At 39.1% G+C, this 23,438-nt stretch overlaps 2 protein-coding genes across 7 annotated transcripts in view; one reads left to right on the forward strand and one right to left on the reverse strand.

Annotated features, from left to right (window-relative positions):
- The window catches only part of LOC129727325 (flotillin-2), a 380,442-nt gene that overhangs the window by 72,732 nt on the left and 284,272 nt on the right, over positions 1-23,438 (forward strand). The gene's annotated exons all lie outside the window — the stretch shown is intronic.
- Positions 1,150-9,438, reverse strand: LOC129727321 (glucose dehydrogenase [FAD, quinone]). Of its 2 annotated transcripts, none has more exons than XM_055685048.1 (2): positions 6,954-9,438; positions 1,150-1,239 (listed from the first exon to the last, which is right to left on the reverse strand). In XM_055685048.1, exon 1 carries the CDS (start codon positions 9,323-9,325, stop codon positions 7,475-7,477), a length of 1,851 nt encoding a protein of 616 aa, XP_055541023.1. In that variant the 5' UTR covers positions 9,326-9,438; the 3' UTR covers positions 1,150-1,239; positions 6,954-7,474. The 2 variants fall into 2 exon arrangements, with proteins under 2 accessions (XP_055541023.1, XP_055541022.1); XM_055685047.1 differs by lacking the exon at positions 1,150-1,239 and adding an exon at positions 5,622-6,444 and having other exon boundaries at positions 6,507-9,438.

The raw sequence follows: 23,438 nt of genomic DNA on the forward strand, positions 1-23,438 counted from the left end.
AACGTGCTATAGTCAATGATATTATCGAAACTTTAGGGAGGGAAGTTTTGTGTGGAGGAGCCTGAGAATAAATCCATACCTAAAGTCCTTTTGTCAACGAATGGCTTGGTTCTACTGAGAAGATACGAATCTATCACCACCAGCGATGGAAAAAAATCACCTCTAGCGATTTTGAATACATATAAAGGAGGCCTAAGATGCGTTGACATCGTCGTCAGTATGCGAATAACAAAGTATCGGTGTTGGTTCACTCTATTTGCTTTCCTTTTTACGATATATTGCTTGTCGTTAGCGTACACCACAACATATGGCTCTCTATGTGCACAACTCGGTATATGGTATATTATTTGTCTCTGTTACACAGATCGATCAGATCTTGTTATGTTATTACCCATGAATAAGATTTTTTGTCAGAAAAAGAAAGAGAATGACAATGTATGCTCTCCTACTCTCGCTCAAGTCAACCGCTGCCGAAGTAGTCCCTTCCCCGATACTTTCCTTCTCACCGCACCACACCTCTGCTGCTGCTCAGGCGACATGATATTCTTCTGCTGCTATTCTTTGTTCCCCTAACGACCGGCATATGGAGAGACAAACGCAACGAACGAATCGCTTCTCAGAGCAGATGTACATAGTCTAGTCATGTGTTTATTTTCTCCCAGAAACCTACGCACCATATCATCATTTCATTATGTGTTGAGAGGATTCAAGTTTAGTCGCGGTCTGTAACACTTCATGATGTGTACATGTGGAGATTAAACGATGATTGCATCATATTCGTTTCGTTTCCATCACTGATCACCACTCGCTTGTCAAAGCGGACTCTGTAACCTTGCGGCTACGAAGCTCTACTTACATAGCTCTACATGGATATTAGTTTTACCGCAAATTCGACAGAGTACTTAATCTTGAGATATGCAGTTTTTGAATTCTACTCTTATTATTGTATTTATTAAATATATGATTTTTGATACGTTCCCAACGGGAGCCGTATGTTTTAACCTGACCATTAAAGGACGTGACATTTTGGATCAGTTTTAAATATATCAATATTTCATTTCAAAAATGCAGTTCGTACCTGTCGTGCCCGTTGTGGACGTATAGCGACAATTCGCGGGTATTTTGAAAATTAAACTGGTTTCTGTCTCCCAGCAATGGATCAAACTGTCATGTACAATTGTCTGGATCACCGTAAAGCTGTTCTCGAGATGTTTATTTTTGCAGCGACAGCAGGAATCTCTGGAAATATATATTTCAAATATATACATACATATGAGCCGTTAATAGCAAAAGTGGTACATGTGCCATTGGGTAAACTTTTCAGGAGACACAATGAATGAAAACACTCGAATAGTATTATTTTTAACATTTTTTTTCAATATAACTGCACTAAATCATTGTTGAGAAGGTTTTCAAAGCACGGTGCATGAAAACAGAACAAGATTTGGTTGAGAATCTTGCACAAACTTTTATGGAAAAACATGTACCGCTTTTGTTTATAGAAATTTTTTTTGGGGGATTTCAACCACGATGGTCATTAGTCCTGATTTTTAAAAAATGTCAACGACACGCGACGTTCCCAAGCGGTCATCCTGGGAAAAATAATAAAAAAAAAACGTTGAGAACAAAGTGTTACATATGTCTGAATTGTTCAACGTCGACTATTTCGTAACCTGGATATCCTAGAGTTCTCCGGTTCGTTTTTAAACCACTCTTTTGCTGTCAACTAGAAATGAGATGGTATTTTACCGGGATATTTTTAAAATTGGTCATAGAGCTCCCCAGCTTTTTTCCAAACTATTTCTGTAGGGTCAACTAGAAATGATTTTTTAACCGGTATGGTTCAAGGTGACTACTGGGTGGGTTTCGGAAGATAGAAGAGGTCAATTTTACCTCACGTAACATAATTACATATCATCTGACCCGGACGAACACATAAGATTCGCATGGATTCCCTAGGATTCCTCCCATTGGAACCGTGAAGCGTCCTCGATAAGGAATCCTGAAAAAGGAATCCTCAGGAATGCCCTGTCTATGGTGCTAGGATTGATGAATGAGAATCGTGTAATGAGAATCCTTCAGATTCCCTAGGATTCCCTAGGATTCCTCACATTGAAATCGTGAAGCATCCTTGATTAGGAATTCTGAAAAAGGAATCCTCAAGAATGCCCTGTCTATGGGGCTAGGATTCTTGAAAGAGAATCGTGTTAGGAGAATTCTTAGGATACGAAACCTTTCACTTCAACCGTTATGTGCTCGACGGGGTTCTTGGGTACTCCAAGTTAAAGTACTTGTAACTTTTGCAATTTTCATTCGGTACTTGATACTTGATTTGATACTTGTAGCTCCAAAAATTTCAGTAACTTATCTACTTTCAAATCAGCGTTAGCAGTGCCCCGAAAAAAATCTCCCATAGCCGGATATCCGGTTAGTCAGGGATATATTCCGAAACTGGGGAATTATATGTATATTTGAACAGAATCTTACAATTATTGGTTCAAAGTTCTTAAAATTACTTCCACTGGCCATTTGCTAGCTTTTGAGTTTTTAAGTAATATGGCTTTAAAATGGTCCTTCCGGAACAGATTCCAGATGGGCTTCTATCGCCGCTTGAAACCATTCAATAAAACAAGGTTGAATACCATTAAAGATGAGTATTTTCAGGACCGGAAAACGACCTCAGACGCCATTTCGATTTCCTTAATGGTGACTACCGGTGTCTGAAAAATAACTAAATCTGGCCAAATACCTCCCAAAATGAGTATTTCCGGATGCTTAATGATGCCCAGAGACCGGAAATCAACACCAGACGCCATTTTGAATTCAATATAGTGATTTCCGCTTTCTGGAAAAAGGCCAAAAATGTCCGAATATCACTCGATATGGGTATTTCCGGAATCGGGATGATACCCAGAGACCGGAAAACGACCCAGACGCCATTTTGAATTCCAAATTGTCGTCTGGAATCTATTGCCGGTCTCTGGGCATTATTCCGATCCGGAAATACTCATATTGGGAGGTATTCGGCCAGATATTTATATTTCTCAGAGTCTGGAAGTCACCTTTTCAGGATTCAACATGGCGTCTGAGGTCGTTTTCCGGTCTAGGGGCATCATCCCGGTTTCGAATATACCAATATTGGATATTATTTAACCTTGTTTTATTTAATTGTTTCTATGGCCACCAGGAGCCACTGTGGAATCTATTGCGGAAGGACCATTTCGAGGGCATATCATCAAAATACCCAAAACCATACAAATGACCTGTTAAAGTAATTTTATGTTCCTTGAACCAACAATTGTTAGATTTTGTTCAAATATTCATGAAATTCCTCAGTTTTCGGAATAACGGATTTCCGGGAATGAGAGAATTCTTGGGCACCGCTGACGTTAATTTGGAAGTAGATAAGTTACTGGATCTTTTGGTGCCATCGAAATCAAATGAAAATTACAACAGATTTAAGAATTTCGAGCACAAAACGGTTAAAGTCAATAGTTTTGTATCCGAAGATTTCTCATAACACGATTTTCACTCAAGAACCCCAGTCCCATATACAAGGCATTCTTGAGGATTCTTTCGCCAGGATTCCTTATTGCGGACGCTTTACGATACAAATGTGAGGAATCCTAAGGAATCAATGCGAAACCTATAGGTGCGACTAACATATATATGAGTTTATTCTAACCGGGACATCAGTCATGTCGAATAGTCTGTCCTCGTTAGAGTCAGTTGTTCAATTTGTAATTCTGTTCGCATATTCAAAGAAGTTTGTTCGCATTCTAATAGGTTGAAACAATTTCGGTTTGGTGCTAGAAGGACGCAAAGTCCAGGTACAGTCGCAGTGTTCAGTTTATTTTGGTAATACCTATATATATTTGATTTCTGGTCTTTCTGTCATATCATTTAAATCAATCGTATCATTTAAAGTTCAGATCAGAGGAAGCCAAAACATGGGGAATCTAGTTTGGCTGAAATATAATAAATTTTTCATCGAGCGCCTTAGTAGAATAGAATTAGATATTGAGAATATGCAATGTTTCCATTCAATTCTATTAGTACTACAAAAAATCGAATACCGCTGAAATCATCCGCAGATACATATTTCGGTTATTACTTATAACCATCATCAGTGTCTAAGTGAACTGTTGAAAAAGAATCTTTTTAAGAGAGAAATTTTCATTTGTTAACCAACAGTTACACGATTGTTTGGTCAATCAATTCCAGACATAGGTTTTGTATACATCTAAAGTAGAATTACCAAGTTACAGGATTGAATTAGGAAGTAGAACACTCGGAAAAAGAAATAACAAACGTTCTCAGAAACGCAATTTGATCCGAAACGGGAGCAAGTTTACCGTCTTTCGTGATGAGTATAATATTTTTTATGATGTTGGTTAGATTCTTTAATTTCATCTGGATAAGAGATAGACACATTACGACACGTTTTTCTCAGTCTTATGCTATACACTCAGTTTTTACGCTGGAAATACGTACCTCGTAAAAAACCACGTTAAATACGCGGAAATCAAATCTGCGTTGAAAAACCACGGTAATTCGAAATCCCGCGTAAGAAACATAATTGATTCGAAAATGCGCCAAAAAATACGTGTTCATTCAAAATACCGCGTAAAAATATTCTGTCCGGATCACAGAAACGATTCCTCTCACGATTCTGTTGCCAAGTCGCCGAGATTCCTGAATGTGGATTTATGAGGTTTTCCATAAGCGATTCGAACGGATTCTGTCCGTATCGCAGAAAACGATTCCTTTCACGATTCATTTGGATTCTGTAGGATTCTAGAGAAGGTTTTCCATATGCGATTCGTATAGATTCTGTCCGTATCGCAGAAACGATTCCTCTCACGATTCGTTTGGATTTTTGAGGGTTCTTGAAAAGGTTTCCCGTATGCGATTCGAACAGATTCTGTACGTATCGCAGAAACGATCCCTTTTACGATTCCGTCGCCAAGTTATAGGAATCCTGGCAATTCTTACTCAGGATTCTCAGCGTGTTAGTTAGGGGAGTGTTGAATAACGTCACATGCACAACTTTGAGTATAAAATTGTTCTCTTTTAAGAGCCAGTTCGCGAGAACCGCAACCGCCTTTCTGAGAGACTTTGTTTTGATCCGATTGAGCTGAAATTTTCAGCGTTTGTTTGTCTATTCATGTAGGTAGATAGAAAGTGGGTAGACAGTAGGTAGGTCAGGTAGAAAGTTTTGCAAAATTTCAATTTTTCATTGAGGTTGAGTTGGGTAAAACGGCCCTTGAAAATGCTATGTCCAAATACTAAAAAGTACAATAACTCCTGCTAGACTTGATGGATTTTTTTTTCTTAAATTTGTGGTATTATTCTACACTAAAAGTACTTCAAAATTCATGGTCACAATACATGGCAAAGAGGTAACATGATGGAAAAAACGCATTTTTCTTTTAAAAATTGGCAATTTTCAGGGTCATTCTACTCTTCTCAACATCGCTAGAAAAAATATCTGAATATGGTGTTTTGTAGAGCAACTCAAGAGCTTTAATGTCATGTATAAGCCAAGTGTGCCAAATGAGGTAAAACGGCCCTAGAAGATTTTTTTTAAAAAAACGGTAAAAATCACTATAGTTCTCACTATAGTTTACTATAGTTCACTATAGTCTAGCAGACTTAATAGATTTTACAGAAAATTTGGATTATCACTGTACCTTACCAGAACTACCTACTTTACCAGAAGATACGCAATTTGTGGTAAAACGTTCCTTGAAGATTTTTGTTTTTACTAAAAATGCCGTCAAAATCACCAAAACTGCAAGAAGTCGGGTTAGACTTGATAGATTTACTGAAAATTTAGATTATTACTCCAAGTTAATACGAACTTAAGGGCAAGATGACAAAAGTGACAAATAGATTTACATAACGGAAAAAAAATATTTTTCTTGAAAAAAACTTGGCAATTTCGGGGTGCTTTTTTCTCTACAGAAAAGGTCCAGAACCCGAAGTTAGCATTTTATAAAACAACTACAGAGCTTTTATTTGGCATAATATCCAGATGCATCATTTGGAAACTGACTAAAAAGGACTTAAGTTTTTCTTGACTTTTTCACTAATTTCAAGAAAAGCATCAAACAAGGTCGTTAGGATTCACAAAATGATTGGCATTAAATAAATTATTATATGGTCACAATACATGTTTCACACACGCTGGTTTCGTATACTAAATTGATTTCATTGGTAACTTTTCGTTCCACTTCGTTTTCGCATGTGTTATATTGGTTTTATAGACTATTATGAGTGAATTTAACAACGGAGTGTTTCTTTTCGGTTTAAAAAAACACCTATAACGAATATGATAATTCAGGAGTATTATTTAACCATTCACTTTATTGTACAGGGAGATATAATACGTCTCCTTCGTCCGTTTTGTTATTGATCTATAGCAGTCCTGCTCCCATGCATCTACAATAGTAAAAAAATATTATACTACTGTTTCACTAAAACCTATTGAATCACCGACTTACTGCAGTCATAACAGCTTGTGACGTATTACAATTTATTTCCAATCACTGATCACTGCATTCACACCACACAATAGAAAAAGGGTAGTTTAAATGGGACCTTCTGATTCTATCAAGATGTGCTCAAGGTTTGATAGCTCCAGTAAGCAATATTTGATTGATACCGGACTCTAGCAGTGCATTAATGCAATAAACATTCCGCTACCGGGATGATCGTGATCACGGCTATTGTAATGCACAAAGCGTTAAGTTTTGCTGCCTTCGCACACTGCTGCATCGTTTACAATGCACGCGGTGCCCTCTATGACGAAACAGCACGCTAATCGTGAATATTTTCCCGGAAGATGATTTTCCTCCAATGCATTGTTCGTGTCGAGCAACATTCGGTATTATAATGGAACTATCAACTTGTGTCCTTGAAATAAGTACAGTTATATAGATTCAACTCACCGACAATGGCTTTTTCTACAAATTCACTAGACTCTCTAAAGCTCACCGCGTCGCCGCAATATTTTCTAACGACAAGCTGCGGAGGCGGAGTAACCAGATTTCGCTACTGCAGTGCAGGAAATCCAATTTGCATCTCGCTGCTTTGCAGTCCATAAAACTCGAAGGTGCTACTGACTTGTGCAATTCATATCGATACACGCAGCTGCGTGATTCGCTGCAAATTACTGTGGTAGTTACTGCGGCTTTGGTGTTGATTAGTTTATTCAGTTGGCAGGAAGCTCTGATTGATATCAACTTGCGCCTCAATTTTTAGAAGGTTCTACTGCTGTGAACTTGTCATTCATGTTTTCTTCATGCTGATTTTCTAAAAGATACAAGATTTGCATGATGTTCTCAAGGCCACATGAATGAAAACACTTGTGTAAGGATGGTTTCTTCTAATATTTATTTACAGTCTTTGCATAGAATAAATCACATATGATAATGCCGTTCTGAGATTCGCATATGCGTTTTAGGTCAAATTATCGCCGGACCATATTCCAGTCTTCTTTGATTATGTCTGCTGCTTTTTCGGCGATCATTATCGTAGGTGCATTGGTGTGTCCCGCTGTTACTTTTGGCATTATACTCGCATCCACCACTCGGAGTCCCCTAATACCATGCACCCGCAACCTGGGATCAACAACCGAAGACGGATCCTTTCGAGGACCCATTTTGCATGTGCCCACATGATGGTAGATAGTGTAGGTAGCGTGTCTGGTGAAGCACCGCCAATATTCATCGGAATTAAATTCCAAATGTTCACATCCTGGCATTGGTATCGGCAAAAGATGAGCATTCAGACGTTGCATTGCCGGTTGTTTCACGATTTCTAAAGCCTTTCGAATTGCTTTCACAGAAATATCTAGATCGTAAGGATTAGAAAAATAGTTCGGTTCAATTACAGGATAGCGAAATGGATTGCCACTTTTGAGATAGATTCGTCCTTTACTGCGAGGTCGAAGAATGAGCGGGAAAACAGTGAATCCGCTTAGGCCGCTCCGTTGGATTTCTCCAAAAAGTTTCTGGAATGTTTCATGTTTATAATTGAAGTTTAACTCGAAGGATGGATCCCCAGCCATTGTTCCGCCGATTTGAAGCAGTTCATAGTCGGGCCAGCCATCGGGATCACCGGGATGCTCTGAATCGAAAAAGCCAATCGTTTCACATCCCCCAATCGACGTAAATGGTCCGTCATGATTCAACTGATAATTCATAAAATTCTTTAGATTCATCATTCGCTCAACCATCATGCTGGAAGTGTTGTTAACCAGGAATGTAAGGGCACCCGCAGCAGTATGATCTTGGAAATTGTAGCCCACCGGTAGATCCATGATTGACTTGATACCGTTTTGCTCCAAATGTGCCTTGGGACCAATTCCAGATAACATCAACAGATGAGGTGATCCAATGGCACCAGCTGAAAGGATAACTTCGTGTCTCGCTTTTACGACGTAATATTTGCGCTTGTAGTAAAATTTCACTCCTACCGCACTTTTTGTTTCTTTATCTATGATAACTTTGGTAACATGGCTCTTCTTTTTAACGTGAAGGTTAGTTCTATTTCTTAGCGGATATAAATAAGCTACATTAGTACTATCACGGTAACCATTTTTGGTTGAGCTTTGAACAAAGGAAACTCCGATTTGGCTTGGCCCGTTATAGTCTACATAAGGAGCACCTGATTCGATAGCAGCTTCCACAAACCTTTTGGCTATTCGGGACTTATAAGGCACATAGGAAATCGATAATGGCCCATCTTTTCCGGCGTACTCTGCTGATGCATTAGGAACCACACTGTGCTCTAACTTTTGAAAATATGGCAGCACATCCTTATAGCTCCATCCTTCATTTCCGGCCTCTGCCCAACTATCAAAGTCTTTCCGATTTCCCCGAGTGTATATCATATAATTGAGGACGCTGGATCCGCCCATGACTTTACCGCGTGGGAATCGACACTGGTTATTTTTAAACGCTAAACAATACTCATCGCTTGGCTTTGTTCTATAATCCCAATTTACGTCATAGTTTTGAAGATAGTGCACGAACATCGGAACGTCCATTAGTAGATTTTCATTTGCACCTGCTTCTATGAGTAAAACTTTCCAGTCACTAATTTCAGATAATCTCGCGGCTAGGGCACATCCTGCCGATCCTGCTCCCACAATCACAAAATCATACTCGTCATCGATGTTTTTACGATCCGGTAGTTCATCGTTCAGCCTTTTTCCACCATCTTGGAGGAACTCGATCATGGACATTATACTATCCTGTGCTCGAGCTGACCAGCAGCATACTAGAGCCAGGATCAGTATCCCGAAAACAGCATTCATCCTTATCCAAACAGTATTCACTCACCCGCCCGAACAAAGCACTAGGCGCATCCCGCAATTTTCCGATCGATTCTACGGTTGCATTTAGACTGGTTCGCCGACAACACTTTCGTTTATTTAAACAATGCTGCCTCCTGAATTTAATGCAACGGAAAGATCGCTACGAAGATTGAATCTAGAGGGTTGCATTCAGTCTGTCTCTTTTCAGCTACCCGTGCGCAAGATGCAGCTAAAGTTCTTGCACTGCGAGTAGGGGAGAGGGTGTATCAGAGCTGCAGTTCAAATTGTGTAACATAAAAAAATCGTGTTCTATTCACGGTGCAGAGAAATCATACATGTAAATGTTTTATTTTGATTATGATTTTTTATTGATTGTAAATATATGTTATTTTACGTTGTGTTTTCATTTTGAAGTGTTTATACATAGGAGCCTACATTATTTTATTTCAATTTAAACATTGCTATTGTCTCAATCAATTGCTCTGGTCATATACAAATAAAATGAGGCTTTGAAAAAATGCACAATGTGCAAATTAAAGATAACATGAAACATAAGAAGGTGTTAAAAAATTCCTTGGTACGATAAAATAAACGCAAATATAGTGAGTAAATACGAGACGCAAGAAAACACAAGAAACACTCAATATCTAATAATTTTATCTCTTAATCTACAAAGAAGATACTCTTTTGATCAAATGTTAAAATCGGCTTTAAAAACATTCTGTTGTTGTCCTATCTCCCCTACATAAAGGCCTGTAGCTAAACGTGTGCTGCAAAGTGCAGTCGGGTTTTAAGGAAATGCCGGTCGTGTTTTCAGACGTGGGCTGTTTAGTGTACAACCGGTCGTAAGTGTGGTTTACATCGTAGTAACCAACAAGGATATGCTTAGAACCGTTCATTCACAAATCAGTGTCATGAAGTTTATGAACAGTTAGCATGCATGTTAAGCTGAAGGGTTTTCCAGCAAACGCTTGTTTTATCCGTTATCTCAAGAACACGTGCTTTACAAACAGCAGGTTGTTTGTGTAGTTTGTTTTGATTTTTTATTTCTGTCTAGTGATATAACATTTTCATATAGCTTTTTTCTCAATTTTATTTTCGATTCACTTCTGGTTGATTTCGTGTGAACGTACTTTTTGAGTATTTTTATCTCCAATTGACCCACGGGTCTGTGGTTGACCTTTACCTGTGTAGCTTCTGCCAAGGCAACATGTCATATCACTTATTCTCTGTACAAACTACGGTTGTGGTAGAATTACGTAGTAAAACTTGTTACCTTGCAACGCGGTACCGGTACGACAACGCCCTTCATATCGGTCGAAGAAATTGCAAGTGATTAAGTGAGGCGTATCTGTCTGCTATTTCCGCAACTGGATCGAACGATATTGAACTTACCATTGAAAGTGCGGAGAATCGGATAATTTCCCTCAAGGGGTAAAATGATGACGCATATAGTAGTTACTTCGAAACTACAGGCCTCTGCTTTATAGATTTTAATGACAATGGTTTGACTATTATATGATAATAGCTATAATCAGAACAGCTAGGGCATTCTTTAGGCTGAATTTTGAAATCATTTATCCTTTAACAAATACTATATTTAATTTTTTTATTTATCAATTAACAAAAAACTTACATCAGACCTTAAAGCATAAACTACAAATTTGTCTCTATTATTATACAGTTCCGACTTATTGTAATTCACATGAAATAAGCATCATCATCTCGATGGAAATTCTTCACTCAGAGGTAATTCACCAGGCAAGAAGAGCAGGAATCCTTAGAATACCTTTTCTGTAGAGGTTCTGAGTCGCAGAGATGTTAGTTTGTAATATGAGATAACTACTGTTAATTATGCTCATAAACAGGTTGTACATGAGTGGTATTTGAGACAACATTCTTTTTTAGTTGGTGTACTTACGCTTATATCAGTTCAATATGATGCTGGTAAGGATAATGAAGACGTTGTAGATCAAACCGGATGACAGATCGTGGAACACGGTACCTTTATTGAGCACACATTTTGAATCGTTTCTCGTCTAGATACAGTGTCTTATGTTGCGTTAATTTCGGACATGTCGTTGGTAACGAAGGCATAGCATAGCATTTTCGATCGCCCGTGTGTCGCCCTCGATTGGTTCTCATTGGCTAAAATTGCATGAATAATAGTCAGAATAATGGTTAGGAGTATCGAATCATTCTTAGTGTGTAACTCCTGGTGATTTTACCTTTTAACTATCGCAAGTGTAGCTGTTTGGAACATTGTAGCATAATTGTAGTTGAATGTCAGTTAAATATTGTAATTGAATGTAGTCTACATCAGTTGACGAAAAATAAATAAATAAATTCGACGAAAAAGTTGAAATTTCTTGCTGCTAGAGACCAAGGAATTTTGTGTTTCGTTCACAATTATCATGTTAATGGGAAGGTACTGATCTGGATGATCTAATACTAGTTATTGTTATTACCTAAACTAATGCGTTTCATCTACGTAGTTTGTAACGATTTTGTTCCACGGAAAAAACGATTGGTCAATTCGACCTTCAACCAACCCTGGTGGACCCCTGAGCTGCGTCTTCTGCGGAACAAACTAAGAAAAGCACGCCACTGTTTCTTCCTAACGAATCTGATAGCGACAGACTAAAACTACACGATGTTGAAGATTTGTATAAAACGGTTCTACAGGCCACTCACGATAGTTATATATCAAGGATCCAGGCTAGTGTAAGACAGGATCCCTCACGCTTTTGGGATTTCGTGAAGAAGCGAAAATCATCTTCTCGCATTCCATCCAACGTAAATCTTAACGATGTTTAGTTTAGCTCTAATTTGGAAGCAGCAAACCTTTTCGCTCTTTACTTCGAAAGTGTTTTCAGTAAGTCATCACCAGTACCACGTCACAACCGTTTCGCCCACATTCCCTCACAAGACATCAACCTCCCGTGCATCCAGTTTACATCAGACGAAGTGAGGATTGCCATCGATAACCTCGACTCAAAAAAAGGACCCGGAACTGATGGCATTCCACCGCTGTTCATGAAAAAATGCTGTGCAAAACTGTCAGCTCCAAATACATCTTTGTTCAACCGATCGCTACGTGAAAGGACGTTCCCGGCAATCTGGAAAACTGCATCTGTCATTCCAATTTACAAGTCCGGAAACGTAAATCGAGTAACAAACTACCGTGGTGTTTCCATTCTATGTTGTTTGGGCAAAGTCTTTGAGAAACTTGTGCACAACGTGCTATATACGGCATCAGCACCTCTCATCTCCGACAGCCAGCACGGTTTTAAAAGACATCGGTCAACTACAACAAACTTGATGTGCTATGTTACCACACTATCACGGGAAATGGAAAAACAATATCGCACGCTTAGCCTTGGGGCTAATAGCGGTCTCGATCAACTAGATTAGTTGAAAGAATTCGTTATCGATATTGTTTTTGGCACATTTTGCATGTGTAGGATAAGTACAACGATACACCGTGCCCCAGTGCTGAGTCGAGAAAATTTCCAGCTCGAAAAGATCCTCGACTCGATCGGGAATCGAACCCGATATCACAACCGTGTGGGAGAGCTAGCCGACAGACATCGTTAACCACAGAACCACGGGGACCACGAATCACGGGAAATGGAAATGAGGAGGCAAATCGACGCGGTGTTCGTCGATTTTGCGAAAGCATTCGATACCGTTCCTGAGTACCATATCATCGAAAAGATGAAGCATATTGACTTTCCAAAATGGGTTTTGGACTGGATTTTGTCATATTTATCCGGTCGCACCTCATATGTTGTAGTCAACTCAGCTCGATCTCGCTCATTTTGTATCACGTCTGGCGTGCCCCAAGGTAGTGTTCTTGGACCGCTGTTATTCAAAATCTATGTGAATGATCTATACCTACTCATATCCTCTTTCAAACTCTCTTTCGCCGATGACCTGAAAATATATTCGTGTAGTTGCGTCTATGGATGACCACACTGCCCTTCAGGAAGACAGCAATATTTTACTGATTTGGTGCGATGATAACGGAATGCGTGTCAACGATACTAAATGCAAAATTATATCATTTACACGCTCTACCAATCCAGTTCATCACCGGTACAGTATAGGAGCTGAAGCGCTCCAACGTGTCTCGTCTATCTGCGATCTCGGTGTGACGATTGACAAAGAGCTTAACTTCAATGACCATATCGGGATTATGACTGCCAAAGCTTTTTCTGTTCTGGGATTTATTCGTCGTCACGCTTCTGAATTCCCGGACATTTTTGCTATTAAGTCACTATTGCACGTTGGTCCGCAGTATCCTGGAGTACGCTTCGCCTGTTTGGTCCCCGCACTGCCTAGGACAAAACCTCGCAGTTGAACGCGTGCAGAAGAAATTTGTACGGTTTGCTTTACGGTCACTCCCTTGGAGCGACCCATTGGAGCTCCCCCCTTACCCTGATAGATGTCAGCTTATATGTTTAGAATCGCTGTCAGTCAGACGTGATGAAGCGCAGCGTCTCTTCGTTTCTGATGTGCTTCAAGGAGTAATTGATTGCCCTGCGTCACTCGAGCTAATGCCGATAAATGTTTCTCCTCGTCGTTTCCGGAACAATACTCTTCTGGCTACCCGCTACCACAGAACCAACTATGGATATAACAATCCCTTGGAGAAATGTATTCGCTTGTTCAACGATGTGTACGACAAATTCGATTTCAACATATCTAGAAATGTTTTCAAAGACCGCACTAGTAGATTAGTTTAGTTGTTAGAATAATATAGAATAAGTTTACAGTCTGTGCAATATTTTGTCGAAGATGGTGATGTTAAATAAATAAATAAATAAAGGGTGTCCCACAATAAATTTCATCACGAAAAAAACGCTGTAGAAAATTACCCATTGGTTGTTTTTCCTTAAAAATTTGGGTAGGAGTAGCCTACAGTGTATTGTTTACATTGTATTTTGATCGCTGTCAGTTGTTCGAAAATTGGGAAAAATGCGTCACTTAAAAGCTACGTCGCGAAATGATTTTGCGCAAACACCTGGAAAATCCTCAATTCTCGCATCGGACATCGAAAAACAACTCGAAATCGTGCAGTCAACGGTAAGTCGTGAGATTAAACGTTATTACGAAACTCTGAGCATCGAACGGAATGAAAAATGCGGTCAGAATGGATGTTCTATTAGTGATCCCAAGCGTGTCGTGAAAGTGTTTATACGAGGTTTCCATGCTTCGGTTGAAGATGTGCCAAAAAGTTGAATCTGTCCAAGTCTTTTATTCAGAGAGTCAAGCACCGGAAGGGACTGAAGAGCAGAAGGCTCCAAATCGTGACGAACTGTACACCCATATGCTGACGAAGCCTCATTATTGTCTCATAAGGGATGATGAGACTTACGTCAAGGCGGACTACCGACAGCGGGGTTACTGTTTTTCACTGCCCAGCACAAGTTTGATGTTCCAGAGGAAGTGAGGAAACAGAATCAGTCAAAGTTTACCAAAAATACCTGATTTGGCAAGCGATCTGCCCATGTGGCAAAAGGAGTGCGCCGTTTGTGACTGTAAACGGGGAGATCTACCTTAAAAAGTGTCTACAGAAGCGTCTGCTTCCTCTGTGTAAGCAGCATGAGAGACCTATAGACCGTTCCGATAATTATAAATACACTTACGATCAACCGTCATTTCAAATAACGTGCAGTATTCAACCAAACGTTGGTTGCGTCCTGTTGTTTACATCCAAAAGAAACAGATGCTGTCATTTTTTCTAACATTTAGTGCGAAATTTTGAAAATGCGTGGCCTTTCTCCTGAGCAAAGAAAGCGAATTGTGCACAAATGGGGCACCGTGAGTGGTCTTTCTATAAGAAAATTAGACAGAGTAGAAGGTATAAGTGTCGGAGCAGTTCAAACCGCATTGCGGAAGTATTGTGAAGAGTGCACATTTACTGATGCCCCAAGACGTGGTAGAAAACCCGGGCCTGTTGATTCCACAATGGACAAAAAGGTTAAGGAATACTACAAGCGGCATCCTTCAGTATCAGTACGAGATGTGGCGAGAAAGCTTGGAATCTCGGCGAGTAACGTTATGCGTGCCAAGGGAAGAATGGGTCTGCAGACCCGTCGGAAGCAGAAGCAGCCAAAACGAAATGGGGTGTGTTATCATGGATGACGAAACCTACATAAAACTGGACTATAAGACTCTGCCAGGACCGCAATTTTATACATCACCGAAGGGAAAGGACCAGTGAAAGCCATTTACACCGAAAAATTCGGCAAGAAGGCAATGGTTTGTCAGGCCATTTGTGAATGTGGGAAAATATCTCGTCCATTCATCACGAATGACACAATGAATGGTAAAATTTACTTGAAAGAGTGTTTGCAGAAAAGGTTGTTACCCATGGTTAGGCAGCATAACAATCCTCCAATCTTTTGGCCCGATCTTGCTTCCTGCCATTACTCTAAGGATGCACTAGGGTGGTATAAAACAAATAATGATGTCCCTTAAGCTGGAAGTACAAAGTCAGCAGAACAAAGAGTTAATAGCATGAAAATTTAGTGCTCATTCGATGCTCATTTAATGCCATATCGCCGAATTTAATGCTCCATCATTTCTTTGAAAAATGCATTTGTTTGCTAGCTTAAGAAAATAGCTAGCAGACAATATACGAAAATAGCATTTTCAGTCACAAAACGGTTCTATAACGGTCAAAATAACTTAATGCTCATTTAATGCTCTTGAAAAAACTTGATTTTCATGATAATATTATTGATTTTGTATAAATTTCTCAATAATATTATAATAATATGATAATACATAAATAGCTTCAATTTTTTCAAACATTCTCCTCTGAAAACAATCAGAATCCTTTTGATACGATTATATACCAATTAAATGCTCCCATATGCGAGCAGTTTCAATAACTTAGGTCCATTTTTCATTAAATATATTTTTTTCAAAAATATCGTTCTGCAAGCTTAAGAAAAAAGTTAGCAGAACATTGGCCAGAAACAGCATTTTTAAGCAATAAACTGTTGTAGAATGGTCATAATAATTTAATGCTCATTAAATACTCTTGAAAAAACCTGATTTTCATGATAATTTTATTGATGTTGCATTAATTTTTTAATAATATTATAATAATATGATAATACATGAATAGCTTCAATTTTTTCAAACATTTTCCTCTGAAAACAATTAGAATCCTTTTGATACGATTAGATACCAAATAAATGCTCCCATTTACGAGCAGTTTCAATAACTTAAATAATCAAATTAAAATTAAAATTAAATTTAAAAAATGTAATTTAATTTATTGAGATTTGTTTGCTGTCTCAATTAGGACTTATCATTCGTAGGGAGTTAAACCTACTTATCAAAAAAAAAAAAAAAAGAATATAAACTGACAACTAACTCAATTCAAAACTTATTGACTAAAAAGAGAGCTCATCGTAGCAATTGTGGATTGTCGAAAATTGTTAATAATTTTATTTGACATAGCTTCATGTTTCTACACCAGTAAGTCTATGTTATTCGAGTGTACCAAACCATGACGCTTCAAAATCATTTTCAGAATTTTATTCCGAACCTGTTATCTGTGCAAAAGAGTAAAAAAAAATGGGCGGTACAGCGGTACAGCTTGGAGAATTTCGTTTTGATTGGGAAATTGAACTTTGTTTACCTTGCCGTGCCTTAACAATTGCTAGACGGACAGGGCATTAATAAAAATTTGACATATGGTTGCTGTTACAATTCGCACAGCGAAAATTTTTACTCTCTTTCACAGGACATATAGCCTTTCTGTGAGAAGAGTCTCCACAAATGAGGCATTTTTGGTCCAAGTTACAGATTTTTGAACCATGGCCATAACGTTGGCAAATTCGCAATTGGGCTTTTCTCCTCCCCTAAACTTTCTATATAACTCCCACTTTACCTGAACATTATGGATGGCATGTGGTTTGTCAAAAAATTTCAAATTGTCAACCTCAGTGCGGTTAGCAAAACAAAGCCTGGGTGCTACATTCCGATTCGGAAATTGACATTTTGTTTGCTATACAAAGACTTCGCAGCCGACTGTTTTAGTGTTGCGGGGCTAGCGCTACGATCCTACAGACACTAACAGTCTCTCCCAAACCGAGACTCAAACTTACGACGACTTGCTTGTTAGGCCAGCATCGTACGACGAGACCATCTGGGAGATAAGTCCGGTTAAAATGAATCAAATAATTAACAAGGGAAATTCCAGCTCTCTGACTTTTCTCGCCTCATGATTTTCGTTTCATTAGATATGCCAATTAATTCTGTTGGGGTAAGTTTGATGATCGGTGGTTGAGCGGTGATGATGATCTCATCAACGGTTTGATCGTTGGTGAGACCTTTCAAGACAACCTCAACCGGCTTGGCGTTCTTGATGTCATAGGTTAAAAATTTGTATATCTTATCAGTTTAATACCGAACAAGACGATTATAGCCTTTAATTGACTCAGCTAATAAGCATTCGCCGCTAATAAGCATAAACAGTTGATGAAACAAGTGACCAAATAGTACCCAACAAATCGAAAAAAGGGACCAACAGTTGTTAGAAAATAGCCAGAGAAGTTATTGTTATTGAAAAGGATACGGAATAAGGGATTGGGCGATCTACAGGGAAAGATCAATCTTCAGGATCGATTCAGCTGAGCGGTCCCAGATCGATCCATCTAAAAAATCGGAGCTGCAGGATCTATCTCTGTTGAATCGATCTTTCGAAGCATTTTTTTTGAGCGCTGTGAAATTCACTGAACCAAGCGCCATTTTTTTAATTGAGTTAAGTATTAACACCAGTGTACGTGAGAATGAATAATCTATCATTCATGAAGAACAGAAGAAAGTATTCAATTGGTATCTAATCGTATTAAAAGGATTCTGATTGTTTTCAGAGGGAAATGTTTGAAAAAATTAAAGCTATTCATATATTATCATATTTTTGAAAAATTTATACAAAATCAATAAAATTATCATGAAAATCATGTTTTTTCAAGAGCATTTAATGAGCATTAAATTATTATGACCATTCTACAACAGTTTATTGCTTAAAAATGCTGTTTCTGGCCAATGTTCTGCTAACTTTTTTCTTAAGCTAGCAGAACAATATTTTTGAAAAAAATATATTTAATGAAAAATGCACCTAAGTTATTGAAACTGCTCGCATATGGGAGCATTTAATTGGTATCTAATCGTATCAAAAGGATTCTGATTTTTTCAGAGAAAAATGTTTGAAAAAAAATGAAGCTATTCATGTATTATCATATTATTATAATATTATTGAAAAATTTATGCAACATCAATGAAATTATCATGAAAATCAGATTTTTTCAAGAGCATTTAATGAGCATAAAATTATTTTGACCATTCTACAACAGTTTATTGCTTAAAAATGCTGTTTCTGGCCAATGTTCTGCTAACTTTTTGCTTAAGCTAGCAAACAAATGCATTTTTCAAAAAAAAGATGGAGCATTGAATTCTGCGATATGGCATTAAATGAGCATCGAATGAGAACTAAATTTTCATGCTATTAACTCTTTGTTCTGCTGACTTTGTACTTCCAGCTTAAGGGACATCAAATAATGTCACATGTGTCCCAAAAGAGAGGAATCCTCTAAACTGCCCTGAAATTCGCCTTATTGAAACTTTTTGGGCTTTGACCAAGGCAAAGCTGAGGAAATATGTCAAACCAGCGGACAATGTTGAAAAATTTAAAAAAGATTGGCTTAAAGTGGTAAAAATGGTCGGAGAACACACTGTGCAATGCTTATGAGTAGTGTTAAGAGAAAAGTTAGAGAACTCGCGTATCCTACGAAAAATAATCCCAACTTGAATTGAAACTGGAAAGAAAACACTTATTAACTATATTTCAGAATACAATGACTCGAAAAATCCTGTATTTTTTGTTTTATTCAAGAAAGAAGATGTATTTATAATTTTCGGAACAGTCTATACGATCTTCTGGTCGAATCTAGCTTCGTGCCACATTCGAATTATGTCCTACAGTGGTACGAAGTGCCACTACGAAAAAAAAAAACCGGTACGACGAAACCGGTACGAATAAAAAAAGTCAACGGAGTCACAGGACATGAGCCCCCTCAACGCACTGGAACTAAGTCCTATCGCAAAATACTGGACTACGAAAGCATCCCAAGGAGGTGTAATTTGAGGAGGACATGAAAAAATGTGGGTTTCCGTACAGAAAAAGCTGCAGCTAGAAGTTGTACAAAACCTAATGAGTGGAGTTGAGCGTAAGGTGCGAGCGTACGGTTATGGCATTGAAGTTGAATGAAATAAGTAAGCCAATATCTTCCTAATAAGTTTTATTTTATTATCTGAAAGTTTGAAAAGGATTGGCTAACTTGGTGATTTTCTACAGCATTTTCTCCGTTATGCAATTTGATGTTTATGATGGATTATGCGCTCGAGGATTCTCCACTGGTCCAAGCTATTGTATTTAAATAGTCATACTTCGCACAAGAAAGTTCAGCATTTTGCTTGGTTTATTAATGATCGTAGTTTAATTTATTCTCTGTTGTCTAACTAAAGCGTTCTAAACCATTATTTTCATTGTTGACTTTTTCTAACCTCCTGAAGACATTTATCAACCATTTTGAACTGAATTTAGAATTCAACTTTTTTTTTCGAAACATTCACTAGAGTTTTCATGCATTTTTAATTAAGCTTAATATATTTTTTTCTTCAGTTTGGTATTTTTTCTGATTTATAGTTGCTTTTTAAGTTTTTTTTTTCTTCACAAATCATTCATTTGACACGGCACAAATACAATTCAATGTTCAACGGCGCCAATTATATCGGATGACTTAAAATCTATAAGCAAATTTTTTATCCTCGCTGCCGACTACGAGCTGAAATTAAGTCTATCTTAAAACTAGCATGTATTATTCAATCAGTGTTTTGTAGTTGAATGGTCGTCTGATGATCATCGAATGAATATGCAGCATGTATGGATTTGTTCTGCTAAGCCACGATGTCATGAGCTGGGACAGGGGCTTGTAATCCTCGGGTTCTGAGGGTATTGTGCGGGGTCTAGTTGCTGGTTTTGGTTCGTTGTTGTTGTTCGCTGGTGTTCAAGTTGCCATATGGTGTGTGCCGCTGAGCCAAGATATAAAGAAAGGCCTCGGGTTTTCCTGGCGAGTTCGTGTGGGGTTCAATTGCTGGTTCCAAAATCGAGGTCTACGACGTGTTCTTGCCGTTTTGTTGAATGTGGGTGGAAAGGAATGGGACTAGACTTGGGCATGGATGGATTTCAGGAAAATGTATATAAGGGACATGTAGGGTAGGTCGCGACTCGCCAAGACATCACGAACAGGGACATCTGGTTCTCTACCCTCGGCCCGGAGGGAAGTTATTAATTTAGACCTGGCGTCACGGTGTACAGGGCATGACCAAACAACGTGCTCTATGTCGTGATAACCTTCACCACAGGCACAGATACCACTTTCCCCGAGCCCAATACGACGGAGATGCGCATCAAATCTATAGTGATTGGACATAAGCCGAGACATCACGCAAATGAAATCTCGACCTACATCCAACCCCTTGAACCACGGATTCGTCGATACCTTGGGTATAATGGAATGTAACCACCTTCCCAGTTCCCCTCTGGTCCAAGAATTTTGCCAACTGATGATCGTATTCTGACGTACAAATGCGAAAAATTCATTAAAAGCAATTGGTCTTTCATAAATTTCACCGTTTGATGCGCCCACCTTAGCCAAAGAGTCCGCTTTCTCATTGCCCGTTATCGAGCAGTGAGAAGGGACCCACGCTAAGGTAATCTGAGTAGATTTTTCAAATAAAGCACTCAGATGTTCCCGTATTTTCCCCAGGAAATACGGAGAGTGCTTAACATCTTTCATCGATCGAAGAGCCTCAATAGAACTGAGACTGTCCGTAAAGATGAAATAATGGTCCGTGGGCATTTTTTCGATAATCCCTAGGGTGTACTGAATAGCAGCTAATTCTGCGACGTAAACAGAAGCAGGATTATCGAGCTTATGGGAGACGGTTAAATTGTTATTGAAGACACCGAAGCCAGTGGACCCATCGAGAAGTGATCCGTCAGTGTAGAACATATTGTTGCAGTTGATGTTTCGATATTTATTGGAAAAATTTTTAGGGATCTGCTGCACGCGTAAATGATCCGGGATTCCACGAGTTTCTTCTATCATGGATGTATCGAAAAACACAGTAGAATCAGAAGTATTTGATAAGTTGACACGATTTGGAATATTCAAATAAGGGTTAATATTTTGGGACATGTGATTGCAATACAATGTCATAAAACGGGTTTGAGAATTGAGTTCGATTAACCTTTCAAAATTTTCAATCACAGGACGGTTCAAGACCTCACATTTGATAAGAATACGAGAAGACAGGCTCCAGAAGCGGTTTTTCAACGGTAGAACTCCGGCTAAGACCTCCAAACTCATCGTATGGGTCGATTGCATGCAACCTAAGGCGATACGCAAACAACGATATTGTATTCGCTCCAGTTTGATCAAATGTGTGTTTGCTGCGGAGCGGAAGCAGAAACACCCGTACTCAATTACAGACAATATCGTTGTTTGGTAAAGCCTTATAAGGTCTCCTGGGTGGGCTCCCCACCATGATCCGATTATTGTACGAAGAAAATTTACTCTTTGCTGACTTTTCTTCATCAGATACCTAACATGGCAACGAACCAGACACCAAGATACTTATGCACCAAAACCTGAGAGATCGTTTTACCCATTAATTGTGCTTGGAGCTGAGCAGGTTAATGCTTCCTAGAAAAAACTACTATCTCAGTCTTCTCCGGAGAGAATTCGATACCTAGCTGTAAAGCCCAAGCAGACAAATTGTCCAAGGTGTCTTGCAATGGTCCTTGCAAATCGGCAGCTTTGGCTCCTGTAACAGAGATTACACTGTCGTCTGCAAGTTGTCTTATCGTGCATGAATTTGCCAGACATTCGTCGATGTCATTTACATAAAAATTGTAAAGAAGGGGGCTTAAACATGAGCCCTGGGGAAGACCCATGTAGCTAATGCGAAAAGTTGCCAAATCGCCGTGCGTAAAATGCATGTGCTTTTCGGACAACAAATTGTACAAAAAATTGTTCAAAATTGGAGAAAATCCTTGTCGGTGAAGTTTACCCGAAAGAATGTCAATAGAAACGGAATCAAAAGCCCCCTTAATGTCCAAGAACGCAGACGCCATTTGTTATTTGCGGGCATACGCCAGCTGAATATCTGTTGAAAGCAACGCAAGACAATCATTCGTCCCTTTGGCACGGCGGAAGCCAAACTAAGTATCTGATAGCAGATCATTTGATTCGACCCAGTGGTCTAAGCAACGGAGTATCATTTTTTCCATCAAATTCCGGATACAGGATAGCATTGCAATCGGCCTATAAGAGTTGTGATCAGAAGCTGGTTTCCCTGGTTTTTGGATGGCGATCACCTTCACTTGCCTCCAATCCTGCGGTACAATGTTTTGCACCAGGAACTTATTGAACAAGTTCAACAAGCGCCTCTTGGCATTGCCGGGTAGATTCTTCAACAAGTTGAATTTGATTCTATCTAACCCAGGCGCGTTATTGTTACAGGACAGGAGGGCAACTGAAAATTCTGCCATCGTAAAAGGTGATTCTATCGCGTCGTGGCCCGGAGACGTATCGCGAACAAGGTTTTGCGCAGGAACAGAGTCCGGACATACTTTCCTGGCAAAATCAAATATCCACCTACTTGAAGACTCCTCGCTTTCGTTGACCGTTACGCGATTCCGCATTCTTCGGGCTGTGTTCCAAAGAGTGCTCATTGATGTCTCCCTCGACGTCTCGTTTACGAACCGACGCCAATATCCGCGTTTCTTTGCCTTAGTCAAGCTTTTAAACTTGGTATCAAGCTCCGAATAACGTTTAAAGTCGTCGGCATCGTCTGTATCCCGGAAGGTCAGATACGCGTCGGATCTTTGCGTGTAGGCATCGGAGCACTCTTTGTCCCACCACGGAGTGGGAGGCGGTTCTTTGATCGTTACGCCAGGGTATTTCTTCGTTTGGGCTTGCAACACGGCGTCGAGAATCAAGCCCGCGAGGAGGTTGTATTC

The sequence above is a fragment of the Wyeomyia smithii genome, chromosome 3 (assembly GCF_029784165.1).
Source record: "Wyeomyia smithii strain HCP4-BCI-WySm-NY-G18 chromosome 3, ASM2978416v1, whole genome shotgun sequence".
In the NCBI taxonomy this organism is placed as follows: Eukaryota; Metazoa; Arthropoda; class Insecta; order Diptera; family Culicidae; genus Wyeomyia; species Wyeomyia smithii.

Coding starts and splice junctions, on each gene's coding strand:
- LOC129727321 (XM_055685048.1), bottom strand. CDS start 9,325: ATGAATGCTGTTTTCGGGATACTGATCCTGGCTCTAGTATGCTGCTGG.